Source organism: Mercenaria mercenaria, chromosome 15 (assembly GCF_021730395.1).
Source record: "Mercenaria mercenaria strain notata chromosome 15, MADL_Memer_1, whole genome shotgun sequence".
NCBI classification, from domain to species: domain Eukaryota; kingdom Metazoa; phylum Mollusca; class Bivalvia; order Venerida; family Veneridae; genus Mercenaria; species Mercenaria mercenaria.
In genome coordinates this window covers 49,296,191-49,313,827 of record NC_069375.1, presented here as the reverse complement: position 1 = coordinate 49,313,827, position 17,637 = coordinate 49,296,191, and the positions used below count along the sequence as shown (strand labels likewise).

The window sequence follows — 17,637 nt, the reverse complement described above, 5'->3', positions numbered from 1 at the left end:
AAATAGCTTACAACACCTATGTCTGCCCACAGCTTGAATACTGTTCCACTATATGGCACCCTTGGCAAAAATCCCTCACATACAAAATTGAATGAGTACAAAGATCTGCAGCTCGATACTTACGTAACAACTATGGTCAAACAAGCAGTGTCAGCCAAATGCTTAATGATCTCAACTGGCAATCCCTTGAACAACGCCTCACTAAAAATTCCCTTATTATATTTTTTAAAATAAGGTACAGTCTTATTGCAGTTGACCATAACCACCTCACACCTACAAGGAACCTGAACTACTTGATCCCAAATTCTCACACCAAATACCATTCAAACTCCTTTTTAGCTCACCTGAGCAATGCTCAGGTGAGTTTTTGTGATCGCTCAATGTCTGGCGTCCGGCGTCTGTCTGTCGTCTGTCCGTCAACATTTAGCTTGTGTATGTGATAGAGGCTGTATTTTTCAACTGATCATCATGAAATTTTGTCAGAATGATAACCTTGATGAAATCTAGACCAAGTTCGAAAATGGGTCAACTTGGGTCAAAAACTAGGTCACGAGGTCAAATCAAAGAAAAACCTTGTGTATGCGATAGAGGCTGTATTTTTCAACTGATCTTCATGAATTTTGTCAAAATGATAACCTTGATGAAATCTAGGCCGAGTTCGAAAAAGGGTCATCTTGGGTCAAAAACTAGGTCACTAGGTCAAATCAAAGGAAAACCTTGTGTATGCGATAGAAGCTGTATTTTTCAGTTGATCTTCATGGAATTTGGTCAGAATGATTGCCTTGATGAAATTTAGGTCAAGTTCGAATATGGGGTTAAAAACTAGGTCACTAGGTCAAATCAAAGAAAAACATTGTGTATGCAATAGAGGCTGTATTTTTCAATTGATCTTCATGAAATTTGGTCAGAATGATTGCCTTGATGAAATCTAGGCAGAGTTCGAATGTGGGTCATCTTGGCTCAAAAACTAGGTCACTAGGTCAAATCAAAGAAAAACCTTGTGTATGTGATAGAGGCTGTATTTTTGAATTGATTTTCATGAAATTTAGTCAGAATGATTGCCTTGATCAAATCTAGGTTGATTTCGAATATGGGTCATTTAGGATCAAAAACTAGGTCATTAGGTCAAATCAAAGAAAAACCTTGTGTATGCAATAGAAGCTGTATTTTCAATTGATCTACATAAAATTTTGTCAGAATGATTGCCTTAATGAAATCTAGATTGAATTCGAATATGCGTCATCTGGGATCATAAACTAGGTCACCAGGTCAAATCAAAGAAAAACCTTGTGTATGCAATAGAGGCTGTATTTTTCAATTGATCTTTATGAAATTAAGTCAGAATGATTGCCTTGATGTAATCTAAGTTGCGGATGAATATGGGTCATTTAGGATCAAAAACTAGGTCATTAGGTCAAATCAAAGGAAAACCTTGTGTATGCAATAGAAGCTGTATTTTTCAGTTGATCTTCATGAAATTGGGTCAGGATAATTGCCTTGATGAAATCTAGGTCGAGTTTGAATATGGGTCATCTGGGGTTAAAAAGTAGGTCACTAGGTCAAGTCAAAGAAAAAACTTGTGTATGCGATAGAGGCTGTATTTATCCATTGATCTTCATGAAATTTGGTCAGAATGATTGCCTTGATGAAATCTAGGCCGTGTTTGAATATGGGTCATATGGGGTCAAAAACTAGGTCAGTAGGTCATATCAAAGAAAATACTTGTTTAAACTCGAGACCACATTTTGGGTCCAATCCTAATGAAAATTTGCCAGAATATTTGTTTTCAGACATGTTTACACTGTTATGGTGTGTTTCTCAGGTGAGCGACCTAGGGCCGTCTTGACCCTCTTGTTTCCAAGAACAATTTGTTCCTGGAATAGTTCCCCCCCCCCTTCCTCCCCCCCTACATATACAGTCCAGCCCCAGTTTGACTCTTTTCACTGAGAGGATTGCAACTGTAACTTTCTAATCTCTATCTATGTTTTTATCTTAGTAATTGTAGTTCTTTTTAACTTTGCACCTAATGAGCTTGCTCATCTTTTAAATCCGTCCCAGACAAAGTGACTCCCAGTTATAATCAGAATTGATTGTTGGGCGGTAAACAGAAGATGTAGATCATTATAATGTAGCTAGATCTGGGATTTTGTATTTGGCTGTCGTGGATTTTGCAATGTCAGATCACACTTGGCACAAGCACCTAGTGTGATCTGATCAGTCAAAATCCACGAGAGCAGAATACAGCATCTAAGATTGAGCTACTGTTATAATAACCCTATTACATTTTTAAGGTACTCATATTGAAAATTAGTAATTTCTTTGTGATAATGTACTCTTGTTTGGCATTTAGGCATTCTTTGGAAAACAATGTAGCTCATATGAAAGGAAATTTCTGATTTTCACCAAGGGTTAACTTTCTTATAAAATTATTTTGTATAATTGGGTACCAAGTCGGTATAGATTAGAAATTACTGAACATTCCTTAATTGAATAATGCATGCACTTAAGGTTAAGAATTTGGAAGACATGTTTCTATTGTTTTTTTTTTATTACTTTTCAGATCAAACTTATCTAGTGATGTACTCCTGGTAGCTAAAAATCCACTTTATAAAGAGACAGAAATTCAGGTAAAGTAACATGAACTGATAGTGAAGTTGTTTTATTTATTTTAAGATTATATGAGTCAATGTGATTATTAGATTAATATTTCTATAAATTCTGTCGTTAAAAATTGAAATCAAAAATATAATTTATGTCCCAATAAAAGTAGTGATCGTGACTCAAAACTATATATTTAATTTTTGCTATCTGTGTTAAAAATCTTTAATTGCAATGTGCCATGACTTTTATGTTTTTTTAAACATCAGTTTTTCTTAACAGACAGTAAACATGTAAAGTTATGTAAATGAAAGACAAAAAGGATTTTATGTCATATTGAAAGAGAATTGTGTTGTGATTATTAGTCCCCTACTGGTTGAAAACCAGTTTCAGGGACTATAGGAATGCGCTTTTCCGTCCGTCCGTCCGTCCGCAATTTCGTGTCCGGTCCATAACTCTGTCATCCATGAAGGGATTTTAATATTACTTGGCACAAATGTTCCCCATGATGAGACGACGTGTCATGCGCAAAACCCGGACCCCTAGCTCAAAGGTCAAGGTCACAATTGGAGGACAAAGTCAACAGGGCTTTTTTCCTGTCCGGTCCATAACACTCCCATCCTTGAAGGGATTTTAGTATAACTTGGCACAAATGTTCCCCATGATGAGATGACGTGTCTTGCGCAAATCCCGGACCCCTAGCTCAAAGGTCAAGGTCACAATTGGAGGTCGAAGGTCAACAGGGCTTTTTTCCTGTCCGGTCCATAACTCTCCCATCCATGAAGGGATTTTAATATTACTTGGCAAAAATGTTCCCCATGATGAGACGACATGTCATGCGCAAAACCTGAACCCCTAGCTTAAAGGTCAAGGTCACAATTGGAGGTCAAAGATCAACAAGGCTTTTTTCCTGTCCGGTCCATAACTCTCCCATCCATGAAGGGATTTTAATATTACTTGGCACAAATGTACCTCATAATAAGATGATATGTCTTGCACAACTTTCAGACCCCTAGCTCAAAGGTCAAGGTCACACTTAGCAGTCAAATGTTAACATAGCATGAACAGGGTCTGTTTCGTGTCCGGTCCATAACTCTGACATTCATTAAGGGATTTTAATATCACTTGGCACAAATGTTCCCCATGATGAGACGACATGTCATGCGCAAATCCCGGACCCCTAGCTCAAAGGTTAAGGTCATAATTGGGGGTCAAAGGTCAACAGAGTTTTTTCCTGTCCCGTCCATAACTCTGCCATCCATGAAGGGATTTTAATATTACTTGGCACAAATGTTCCCCATGATGAGACAACATGTCATGCATAAAGCCCAGACCCTTAGCTCAAAGGTCAAGGTCACAATTGGAGGTCAAAGGTCAATAAGGTTTTTTTCCTGTCCGATCCAGAACTCCATCAAGGGATTACAATATTACTTGGCATAAATGTTCCCCATGATGAGACGACGTGTCTTGCGCAATACTCAGTACCCTAGCTTGAAGGTCAAGGTCACACTTTGAGATCAAAGGTCAAGAGGATTTTTTTTCCTGTCCGGTCTATAACTTTGTCATGCAAAACAGGATTTAGATATCAGTTGGCACAAATATTCCCCTGGACGAGACAACATGTCATGCACAAAACCCAGGCCCAAGGTCTAATGTCAAGGTCACACTTAGAGACCAAAGGTCAGACACAAGAATGACTTTGTCTGGAGCATTTTTTGTTCATGCATGGAGGGATTTTGATGTAACTTGGCACAAATGTTCACCAACATAAGACGGATTGTCCTGCGCAAGAACCAGGTCCCTAGGTCAAGGTCATATTTAGAGGTCAAAGGTCAAATTCAAGAATGACTTTGTACGGAGCATTTCTTCTTCATGCATGGAGGGATTTTGATGTAACTTGGACCAAATGTTCACCACCATGAGGCACTCTTGTTTTTAGAATTACATCCCTTTGTTTTTACTATAAATAGATTTTATTGTAACTTTTTTATTATTGGCGGTAGAGAAAAATCGAGACCACTTTTCTGTGGTACAACATGCATGTTACATCCAATTTTTAGGTGTATTTTGACCTATCTCTACCTGGTAAAGAGTTTCTTGTGGACTTAAATTATATAGATTTTTTTTTTCTTCTTTTTTTTTTTTTAAGATTAATTTCCCTTTGTTGTTACTATAAATAACTTATATGATAACATTTTTATAATCAGCCAAAACAATTCAATATGAAAACAACTGTGGGTTTTTATATATGCACAAGTGTGTTGTTATAACATATTGTATATATAGTACAATATTGTTTATACATCATTGACAGATATCTGTTCATTATGTTGTACTGCAGTAGAGAAAATTAGGTGCCTTCCAGTAGGGGACTTGCAATTGCATGGCAATACTTCATTCACTTGTTTTTCTTGCAGTATAGTGATCTACTTTACTAATATTTTCTTCCTGTTGACAGAAACCAGTCTCCCATACATCAAGCAGAGATAAACTGTATAATGGTAAGTATTTTATGAAAACTTTCAATTATGTCAAAATATTATAGTCCAAAATGGTAATTTTAAAGATACCGTATGTTCCCTAATTAACACCTCCCCCTAATAAATTGCACCCCCAGTATTTTCAAAACAAAAAAAATTAGGTCCTGAGTGAATAACAGCTCTATAGAAGTACTAATGTTAAAATTCCTTCATTAGAAGTATCTATAATCTGTATTTTTTACTAAAAATGTAAGAAAAAAAAATTAAGGCCTTAATAAACTCTTAATCCCTCTTTTGCAAAATGTAACAACCCTGGGGTGTTAATAAGGGAATATATGGTTATTGAATTTTATCTGTAGGTTATGATTGCAACCTGGAATTACCCGAAAAATTAGTGTTCTATTGCAAAGATGTTTTCACTGTCTTGAAATCAGTTATATCAGTATGTTACAACCTCTGTAATGGAGAGAAAATAAACATCTCATCAAGACATCTGGACAAATGGCTGATGAGTCAGTCAGATAGCACAGAGGTATACAAATATCAGCTGCACAGGCTTGGGGTTGTTTGTGTGTAGTCTTCTGGGCACATGATGTCACTCCTTTATTTATTGGCACCAGTACTGGTTTTTCCAAGAAGTAGACTCAAGATTGACTTCTTGGAATCTTGGAAAAAAAATTTACAGTTGAGCTAAACTAAATTACTATAAATAAACATGTTTTGTTTATTTCAAAGTATTTGCAAAAGATCTGTTTTATAGATCAATAAAATCTGTTTAGATAATTATGAAGATTAATTATTGATTGCAGAGAATATACAGGAAACAGCTTGTTGTGGACAGAGTGAGATAGAACTACCAGACTGTGATATAACTGTTGTGAAAGGTGTTGTCGAGTATGATGAAGGTCAAGGTCATATTGAAATCAAGGCTGATAAGAGGGTCATGAAAACTTGTGAGTTAGATAACAACAGTGAGCATTTTCAGGAAGTGTCGTTAAATGGAAACCATGATGATATTTCAGATATATACAGGTATTGTAACACATGGGTATATTATGAAATCGTTTAACTTCAGGAGCATAAAATTCCATGATGTTTTTATGCCCCCGGCATCTACTGATGCGGGGGGCATATAGTGATTGTCCTGTCCATTCGTCCGTCTGTACGAGTTTAACCAAATGGGACCGTTTCATCTAGCATCAATACCCCTAACTAGAATGACTTGATACTAATGCAGATGTAACCTGTGACCATTCCTCATCTTCAGACATCACCTGACCTCAGTTTGACCTTGACCTTGAACTTGACCTCGTTTTGGACTTGGGTTGCTTTGTATCGACAAGGATGCCACCGGGGGCATCAAGCGTTTATTGAACGCGGCTCCTTGTTTTTTTAAGTGGCAGTATCATTTGGAGAAGAATTTGCAGATTTTAGATGTTAAAAATACAATAAATGGGAATTGTTTTGTTAGTTGTAATTAGATTTCATTGACTGATGCAATCACGCAATCCAAGGATGTTAGTCTCCCAGTAATAGTAATGAAAAATTTAACAGTATTGAATTTACAATGCAAATTTCTTTGTTCATAATGGATTTGTTTGTAGCTGCCTAGCGTCTTTTCATGAATTAACTTTTGATTATCAATTAGAATACAGTAGCAAAATAAAGTTGATGATGGCATTAGCTTTTGTAACCTGGACCAAACTAAGACTGAATTTTTTATGTCCCCGGCATCTACTGATGCGGGAGGCATATAGTGATTGTCCTGTCCGTCCATCCATCCAGTCGTTCGTCCGTCCGTACAAGGTTAATCAAATGGGACTGTTTCGTCTAGCATCAATACCCCTTACTAGAATTACTTGATACTAATGCAGATGTAACCTTTGACCATTCCTCATCTTCAGACATCACCTGACCTCAGTTTGACCTTGACCTCATTTTGGACTTAGGTTGTTTTATATGGGCCATTTCTTGGTTAACCAAATGGGACCATTTCGTCTAGCATCAATACCGTTTACAAAATTGAATTGATACTAACACAGATGTAACCTGTGACCATTCCTCATCTTCGAACATCATCTGACCTCAGTTTGACCTTGACCTCATTTTGGACTTAGGTTGCTTTATATGGGCCATCTCTTGGTTAACCAAATGGGGCCGTTTCGTCTAGCATCAATACCGCTTACAAGAATGAATTGATACTAATACAGATGTAACCTGTGACCATTCCTCATCTTCAAACATCACCTGGCCTCAGTTTGACCTTGACCTCGTTTTGGACTTAGGTTGCTATGTATCGACAAGGATGCCACCGGGGGCAACAAGCGTTTATTGAGCGCAGCTCCTTGTTTTTTTCTAAATTCATAAACAAAAATAAGGATAATTAAATAATAATTTGGATGATTATCAATCTAAAGACATCTTGGTATGTTAGAAAAGACCACCAATAAGTAAAATCTTTATGAACCAGTTTGCCAACTCCATTTTGTGAAACTTAATTATAGGGCAAGAAAGTTTTAAGTTTTGGGTCAAAACAAGTATTTTGTGGGGAATTTAAATTTGTGGGTTTTTACCTGTGAACATAAAATAAATGGGAATTTCACTTGGTCATTGAGATTTAATTTTGTGGAATGACACAAATAGTGAAATTTTTCACTTTATACAGATTAAAAGTTGTTGCTTTTGTCTTGTTTCAGCTCAATGAATGCAAACAGTTTAGAGGCAGAAAATGCTGATCAGTCAGCAGAACATATCTACACAAGTATACACAGTGGTGATCTCCAGTCCTCTCGTAAACATTCAGTTCAAATTACAAAACAGCCTCGAAATAGAGCAGATAACTTTGGATCACAGGAACGGCCTCTCAGAGTGTTCTCCCCTGAGTATGTTGCTGTAACTATGGCAGAAGCAAAAGATACTAATTCAGTGGAATTATGTGAAGTAGAGAATCCTTGTAGGGGCAGAAGTACAAGGTCAGCCTCTCCAGGAAGAACTGTAAAGGGCAGTGACTCTAATGAACCTAAACCACCTGTTAGAGTTCTTTCCCTTGATCTTCTTAAACCATCTGTGAAAATTGATCTTGAAAAGGATAGAAAATTGAAATTGTTGTCGGAAAGTATGTTAAAAGAAAAAGGAATTCCAAAAAAAAGATTGATAGCTAGAAATGGAGACTTAAATGATGAAAACAGTAGATTTGAAGATAGTACCACAGAAAAGGGGAAACCAAATGGTTTCCATGACAGTGGTGAAGCATCAGATGTTGTTTACAGTGAAATGTGCAATGGTGATGGTAGTAAACATAAGAAGGGCCATAATGTTTCCAGTATAAATCCAAAGACTACAACTTCTAATGAACTCAAACAAAATGGTGAAACAAATATTCAGAATGGACTAAAGGGAGATAATTCTCTGCCAGATACAAATCGAGAATTTAATCCATACAATGATAATTTTAAATTCAAACAAAACCCCAAAAATGTGATAGATGACAATTTTTTGACAGATGCTGAAATAAAACAAGAAGTTTTATCTGCTGAATTATATTAATTTGATAAAATGGCAGTAGTTGAGATCCTTTACCTCTGATTAAGGTGCAATATTCCCATGATACAGCCAGCCTTTCATTATTTAGCATTTTTAGCTCACCTGAGCACAAAGTGCTCATGGTGAGCTATTATGATCATGCTGTGTCCGTCATGCGTGTGTCGTCAACAATTGTGTTTAAACGACATCTCCTCCAAAACCAGCGTCAGAATGGATTTTGGTGAAACTTGGCATGATAGCTCCTTGGATGGGCCTCTACCAAGGTTGTTCAAACGGTTCTGCTTGGTTGCATATAAGGGCCGCCAGAGCTAGAAATAGAAAAATCTTCAAACAACATTTCCTCCTAAACTGATGGTCAGATTTTCAAACAATTTCACACAATGGTCCTTACGTCACCCTCTACCAAGACTGACCAAATTATACTGATTCGTCGAAAAACATGGCCCCACAGGGGACTGGTCACTTTTCCCTATGTATATAGTGAAAATTAAAAAAATCTTCTTGTGTGAAACTGCTAACTTGATTATAAAATAATTTTACACAAATGGTCATTGTGTGACCCTCTACCAAGATTGTTAAAATTATTTTGATTTGTCAAAAAACATGGCTGCCGGAGAGCATTGTCACTTTTCCAAATATATATATTATGGTGGAAAATTTAAAAATCTTCTTGTATGAAACTGCTAGTCAGATTTTAAAATGAGTTCACACAAATGGTCCATGTGTGACCCTTTACCAAGTTTCCAATTACTCCGATTTGTCAAAAAAAAAAAGGCTGCCAGGGGGCGTGGTCTTTTTTCCCTATATGTATATAGTAGAAACTTCGGAAAACTTTTTGTATAAAACTGTTAGCCCAATTTTGAAATAATATCACACAAATTGTCCTTATTTGACCGTCTACAAATTTTGTTCATTGTTATGCAAATCCTTCTTTTATTGATAATTATGGGTCCAAGGTTATATAACATAAGTTCGGAAACCAGTCTCAAAATGGAAGCTTGCCATTGGTTAATTTTAAAGTTGTGCTCAGAAACAGCCAATCAGGGACTAGGATTTCAAGACTGGTCTGCATGCTCAGTTACACAATGGTGAACCATGATCATCTTTAAACAGTCTGTAATGACAACAGTCCTATAGACTAGCTATATATTTAGAATGGAATATTGTACAATCAGCATCTTGATAATATGTATTTTTTGTTTTATATGAGACTTATGTTATTTCTGTTAAGATCTTAATGTTTTTAACACAAAATCTGACTGTATGTCAACATTGTTTATCCCTAAAATAAATTTCGCAATTTTTTTGATAAAGTCAAGTACAATGTATCTCTGTTGCTAACAAAATTTTTGGCTTGAAACTTGAAATAGTTATTTACTACCAAAGTCTACACGAAGGGAAACAATCCCCATAACTCTTATTTAAATTTTGACATAGTTATGCCCCTTTTTAACTTAGAATTTTTTGGTTCAAGTTTTATAAAGTTTTTACTGGCAAATCTCTAATTCTGAGTCAAGGACTGAGAAAAATTGAGCATGCTGTCTTACGTCTTAAGCACTTTGTTTATTAAACCCAGTACAAAGACAGTCCTGGAAGATCGGCTGTTAATGATTAAAACTGAAAACAAAAGTTTAACTGTCATGAACCATGAATTAATACCATGCAGCAAAAATGTGGCACATCAGTACTGATAAATTATGCCGTTTTCTGCAAATTTGTAAAATTTTCCGTCTCACAAAATAAATATTTGCATATTACATTGTTTACAAAATTTATTCTTAAGAAAACATTACAGAGAAAACTGCAGAAACAGCTTAAAAGTCTCAATTTGAATGTTAATAAAGAATAAATTTTATTCTTCTCTATACTAAAGGACGTTTCTAAGGTGATGAGACTAATTGTCTTGTTTTGATGACATACAGAACCATACATCATTCCTTGTTGCCATGCTGCTTGTCATGTGGTGAAAAAGTTTTACACATCACGATTCTTGCTATTCTTGTACATATTATGTATGTAGAGTTCAAAATAATGTACAAAATTTTAACCCGTTTTTAGCTCACCTGTCACATAGTGACAGGGTGAGCTTTTGTGATCACCCTTCGTCCGTCCACAATTGCTTGTGAACAAGATAGAGACAACATTTTGCAAGCAATTTTGATCAAACTTGTACAAAACTTGTATTGGCATGATATCTCAGTTCCTTTCAAAAACTGGCCAGATCCCATCATAGGTTCTAGAGTTATTGCCCCTTAAAGGGCCAGAATTTGCTATTTTTGTGCGTCAACAATTTCTTGTCTGCACGATAGTGGTTTCATTTATGATTTTATTTTAACCAAACTTGCACACAACTTGTATCACCATTAGATCTTGGTTCCTTTCTTCAACTGGCCAGATCCCATTATGAGTTCCAGAGTTATGGCCCCTGAAGGGCCAAAATTAGCTATTTTGACCTTGTCTGCACAATAGCAGCTTCATTTATGATTTGATTTTTTCCAAACTTGCACACCACTTGTATCACCGTAAGATCTTGGTTCCTTTCTTGAACTGGCCAGATTCCTTCATGGGTTCCAGAGTTATGGCCCCTGAAAGGGCCAGAATTAGCTATTTTGACCTTGTCTGCACAATAGCAGCTTCATTTATGATTTGAATTTAACCAAACTTGCACACAACTTGTGTCACCATAAGATCTTGGTTCCCTTCTTAACTGGCCAGATTCCTTTATGTGTTCCAGAGTTATGGCCCCTGAAAGGGCCAAAATTAGCTATTTTGACCTTGTCTGCACAATAGCATCATTTATGATTTGAATTTAATTAAACTTGCAGAAAACTTGTGTCACCATAAGATCTCAGTTCCTTTCTTGAACCGACCAGATCCCATTATGTATTCCAGAGTTACGGCCCCTGAAAGGGCCAAAATTAGCTTTTTTGACCTTGTCTGCACCATAGCAGCTTCATTTATGATTTGATTTTAATCAAACTTGCACAAAACTTGTGTCACCATAAGATCTTGGTTCCTTTCTGGAACTGACCAGATCCCGCAATAGGTTCCAGAGTTATGGCCTCTGAAAGGGCCAAAATTAGCTATTTTGACCTTGTCTGCACAATAGCAGCTTCATTTATGATTTGATTTTAACCAAACTTGCACACAACTAGTATCGAACCAAGATGTTGGTTCCTTTCTTGAAATGGTTAGATTCCTTTTTGGGTTCCGGAGTTATGACCCCTGATAGGGCCAGAATTAGCTATTTTGACCTTGTCTGCACAATAGCAGCTTCATTTTTGATTTGAATTTAATCAAACTTGCACAGAACTTGTGTCACCATAAGGTCTTGGTTCCTTTCTTGAATCAGCCAGATCCCCTAATGGGTTCCAGAGTTACAGCCCCTGAAAGGGCCAAAATGAGCTATTTTGACCTTTTCGGCTTAATAGCAGCTTTGTTGTTCCTCACCTTTGGGCTTCATCAGTCAAAATGTTGCTCGATGTAATCCTTTGGGCATAAAACTACTGGCCTGATTTGAAAATAATTTTATTTGAAGTAACTTCAAGAAAATTCTAACTATATTTTCTCATAATTCTTTTGATTGATCTGGATTATGATTCTTTGATCTTCTTGTCCTTAAGTGCAATAGTAACAGGTGAGCGATATAGGGCCATTTTGGCCCTCGTTTTTTATTTGCAAATGCTGTTTGTTTACATTATTGTTGCACAATATAAACAATTTTACATACAATTTTCTGTATAAAATATTTTATATTTTAATTGTTTTTTTTAAATATATAAACTGTGAGATTAGTTAGTGATATTTGTGCAAATAGCATAATACTGTTTACTTATTCATTTATTTCAAGTGAAATTGGCTGCATATACATTTTTGTACCAGTGATTATTACAATGTACAATTGATGAGCTATGATTTATATATGATAAAGGGTAAATTGCTATTTCTTTGTTATTATCTGTTGTATTTAATGATTTATGTCCAGGTGCCAAAGATCCAAGAGGCATTTAGAGTTAATCGTCCATCCAACACTCTAGTGTGTACTCAACTCCTACCAGTTCCATCCAGTTAAAATGAAACCTGGTTTATCATTGACATGAAGCGGACATGCACATATCGGGACTTCCGTGTCTAATAATTATTTTTTTAGCCATGGCCCGTTTTTGAACTTATATGACAGCTACATCAGAACATTTTGTACTCTACTCCTCCTGCAGTTTCCATCCTGAACTGAAACTTGGTTTACATCATCAACATGAAGTGCACATGGTTGGTACTTTCAAGTTGATTATTTTCTTTCTGGAATTAAGGCCGTTCTATGAACATTGAAATATACAACTTACAACTATATCAGAACATTGTGTACTCAATCCCTCCTTCAATTTCAGTCCAATTAAAATGAAACTTGGTATACATCAACACATGGACAGGCTTTTCATTCTAATTTTTCTGGAGTTACTAAGCCCAGTGCAGTGCACTTTATTCTATCAAGTATTTTCAGTGGGTATGTGTCATACGATATTCTTGTCTTTATTTTTGGAAAAACGGGATATAATATGTGATGGTGCTTGTGTCTGTCCTTCCGTCTGTCCTAATTTGTGTCTGGAGCATAACTTTATAACCATTAAAGGTATTGACTTTCAGCTCGACATATAGGTAGATGGCGAGGAGACGATGTGCAGAGCACATGAACCAGATCTTTCAGTCAAGGTCACAAATCTAGCTCAAAGGTCAAATCTGTCCATCATATTTCATGTTTGTTTGTTTCGGGTTTAACACCATTTTTCAACAGTATTTCAGTCATATAACGACGGGCAGTTACCTAACCAGTGTTCCTGGATTCTGTACCAGTACAAACCTGTTTTCCGCAAGTAAATGCCAACTTCCCCACATGAATCAGAGGTGGAGGATGAATGATTTCAGAACTGCAGAATATTTTTCTGAAAAAACCTAACATGCACCATGCAAGGTGAGTACTGATCAATTGTGTGAAGTTTCATTAAATTGTGTGCAATGGTTCGGGAGATTATATGCACACAAGATTGCATATGCAGACTATGTGTATAGTAAAGTAACACTAAAAGTCCCATATTTAAAAGAAAGTAACATGCACCATGCACAACTTTGGTTGGTACTGATCACTTGTGTGAAGTTTCATGAAATTGTGTGCAAGGGTTCAGGAGATTAGGTGCACACAAGATTGTAAATGCAGACTGTATGTACATAGTATATTAACAAACTAGAAATGTGTCACAGACATGGATGCCCCTGCAACATGAGAAAGGTCACAGGCATAAGTTATTTATAATAACAACTAAAGGAAGTTAATCTTAAACAAGAGGACCATGATGGTCCTGAATCGCTCACCTCTTCCCACATGACCCAGTTTTGAGTATGAAGTCATTTTTTCTATTATTTGACATAGTGACCTAGTTTTTGAGCTCATGTGACCCAGTTTTGAACATGACCTAGATATTATCAAGATAAAAATTCTGACCAATTTTCAAGAAGATCCATTGAAAAATATGGTCTCTAGAGAGGTCACAAGGTTTTTCTATTATTTGACCTATTGACCTAGTTTTCGAAGGTACGTGACCCTGTTTTGAATTTTACCTAGATATCATCAAGGTGTACATTCTCACTAATTTTCATGAAGATCTCATGAAAAATATGGCCTCTAGAGAGGTCACAAGGTTTTTCTATTTTTATACCTACTGGCCTAGTTTTTGACCGCACGTGACCCAGTTTCGAAACTGACCTAGATATCATCAAGGTGAACATTCAGATCAATTTTCATGAAGATCCATTGAAAAATATGGCCTCTAGAGAGGTCAAAAGATTTTTCTAATTTTAGACCTACTGACCTAGTTTTTGACCGCAGTTGACCCAGTTTCAAACTTGGCCTAGATATCATCAAGATGAACATTCAGACCAACTTTCATACAGATCCCATGAAAAGTATGGCCTCTAGAGAGGTCACAAAGTTTTTTTTATTATTTGACCTACTGACCTAGTTTTTTAAGGTACGTGACCCAGTTTCAAACTTGACCTAGATATCATCAAGGTGAACATTCTGACCAATTTTTATGGAGATCCATTCACAAGTATGGCCTCTAGAGAGGTCACAAGGTTTTTCTATTTTTAGACCTATGACCTAGTTTTTGACCGCACATGACCCTGTTTCGAACTTGACCTAGATATCATCAAGATGAACATTCAGACCAACTTTCATACAGATCCCATGAAAAATATGGCCTTTAGAGAGGTCACAAGGTTTTTCTATTATTTGACCTACTGACCTAGTTTTTGATGGCACGTGACCCACTTTCGAAAATGACCTAGATATCATAAAGATGAACATTCAGACCAACTTTTATACAGATCCCATGAAAAATATGGCCTCTAGAGAGGTCACAAGGTTTTTCTATCATTTGACCTACTGACCTAGTTTTTGAGGGCACGTGACCCACTTTCGAACTTGACCTAGATATCATCAAGGTTAACATTCTGACCAATTTTCATGAAGATCTCATGAAATATATGGCCTCTAGAGAGGTCACAAGGTTTTTCTATTTTTAGACCTACTGACCTAGTTTTTGACTGCACGTGACCCAGTTTCGAACTAGACCTAGATATCATCAAGATGAACATTCAGATCAACTTTCATACAGATCCCATGAAAAATGTGGCCTTTAGAGAGGTCACAAGGTTTTTCTATTATTTGACCTACTGACCTAGTTTTTGAAGGCACGTGACCCAGTTTCGAACTTGAGCTAGATATCATCAAGATGAACATTCTGACCAATTTTCATGAAGATCTTATGAAATATATGGCCTCTAGAGAGGTCACAAGGTTTTTCTTTTTTTAGACCTACTGACCTAGTTTTTGACGGCACGTGACCCAGTTTCGAACTTGACCTTGATATCATCAAGGTGAACATTCTGACCAATTTTCATGAAGATCTTGTGAAATATATGGCCTCTAGAGAGGTCACAAGGTTTTTCTATTTTTAGACCTACTGACCTAGTTTTTGAAGGCACATGACCCAGTTTCGAACTTGACCTAGATATCATCAAGATGAACATTCTGACCAACTTTCATAAAGATCCCATGAAAAATGTGACCTCTAGAGTGGTCACAAGCAAAAAGTTTACGGACGGACGGACGCACGCACGGACGACGGACACCGCGCGATCACAAAAGCTCACCTTTGAGCTAAAAAAACAAGAGCTGTCTCCATAGGATGACACATGCCCCCGATGGCACTTTAAATGAATAGTTATGGCCGATGTTCGAGTTTAGGACCTTTGACCTACGGAGCTGGGTCTTGCGCGCGACATGTCGTCTTACTGTGTCACACATTATGCATAGTTATTTTAAAATCCATGCATGAATGACAAAGATATGGACCGGACACGCCCATCAATGCACTATCATGAAAAAAGACCTTTAACATCTAAGTGTGACCTTGACCTTTGAGCTACGGACCTGGGTCTTGCGCATGACACGTCGTCTTACTGTTGTACACATTCATGCCAAGTTATTTGAAAATCCATCCATCGATGACAAAGATATGGACCGGACATGCCCATCAATGCACTATCCCTTAATGTCTAAGTGTGACCTTGACCTTTGAGATACGGACATGGGTCTTGCGCGCGACACGTCGTCTTATTGTGGTACACATTCATGCCAAGTTATTTGAAAATCCATCCATCGATGACAAAGATATGGACCGGACACGCCCATCAATGCAATAACCTTTAATGTCTAAGTGTGACCTTGACCTTTGAGCTACGGACCTGGGTCTTGCGCGCGACACGTCGTCTTACTGTGGTACACATTCATGCCAAATTATTTGAAAATCCATCCATCGATGACAAAGATATGGACCGGACACGAAAAATGCGGACAGACCGACGGTTCAAAAACTATATGCCTCCCTTCAGGGGCATAAAAAAGAAGTCCATATAAAAATCCTTAACAGGTAAAGATAGGTCAAAATACTTCTCAAAATTGGATGTAACATGTGTGTTGTACTACAAAAAAGTGGTTATGATTTTTCCCTATGACCAGTAATAAAAAAGTTACAATAAAGGGAAGTAATTCTGAACAAGGGACCTGGTTCTGACATTGTCTCACGATGGTGTACAATTCAGCCAACTTACATCAAAATCCCTCCATGCATGAAGAATTCTTGTATGTGAGCTTTGGCTTCTAAGTGTGACCTTGACCTTAGACCTAGGGACCCGGTTTTGCGCTTGACACCGTCTATCCATGCTTATTTGTGTTAAATTATTTTGAAATCGGACCATGCATGTCAAGTTATGGACCTGACACAAAGCCCACATTATCAGTATATATGTAGTGAAAATTGGCCAAGTTCAACCAAGGACTGTGACCTTGACCTTTGAGCTAGTGAAATAGTTTTTGTGCAGGACACATTGTCTATCCATGCATGTCAAAGTTATGGCTCAGACACGAACACCACCCTTTCCCGAACACACAAACAGGGGTAACACTATATGCCCCCCCCCCATTTTATGGCCTGGGCTTAAAAACGAAGTCCCATAAATGTGCAGACTTTTTTTCTGAAAGAACCCAACATGCACCATGCACTAGGGTTACTACTGATCACTTGTGTGAAATTTCATTAAATTGCATGCATGGGTTCAGGAGATTTAGCGCAAAAAAATTGCATATATGCAGACTATATATATAGTAAAGTAACAAAAAACAAGTCCTGTAACTCTTGTTAATTATACCCCCCACCAAACATGTTTGGGGGGGCTATATAGGAGTCAGTTTGGCATGTCCCGTCCTGAAATCTATGCCTGGAAGGATTTTAATTTAACTTCACATTATTATTCCTCAAGACCAGATGACGTGTTGAACACATCACCTATGCCTGATGGGCAAATGTCAAGGTCACAATTCAATGTCAAAGGTTAGATATTTGGTTTTTGCTACATAACTTCTATGTGCCTGGAAGCGTTTTATTACTAAATGGATTTC

General features: G+C 37.0%; 1 protein-coding gene across 8 annotated transcripts in view; it reads left to right on the top strand.

The window, feature by feature from the left end:
* The window catches only part of LOC123554100 (hemicentin-1-like), a 99,873-nt gene extending 87,309 nt beyond the window's left edge, over nucleotides 1-12,564 (top strand). For all 8 annotated transcript variants that reach the window (XM_053525241.1, XM_053525238.1, XM_053525242.1 and 5 more), the window contains 4 exons: nucleotides 2,561-2,627; nucleotides 5,057-5,099; nucleotides 5,888-6,110; nucleotides 7,775-12,564. In XM_053525241.1, coding sequence (XP_053381216.1) covers nucleotides 2,561-2,627; nucleotides 5,057-5,099; nucleotides 5,888-6,110; nucleotides 7,775-8,624 — 1,183 coding nt within the window. In that variant the 3' untranslated portion in view covers nucleotides 8,625-12,564. The remainder of the gene's footprint in view (nucleotides 1-2,560; nucleotides 2,628-5,056; nucleotides 5,100-5,887; nucleotides 6,111-7,774) is intronic.
* Nucleotides 12,565-17,637: the final 5,073 nt, after the last annotated feature.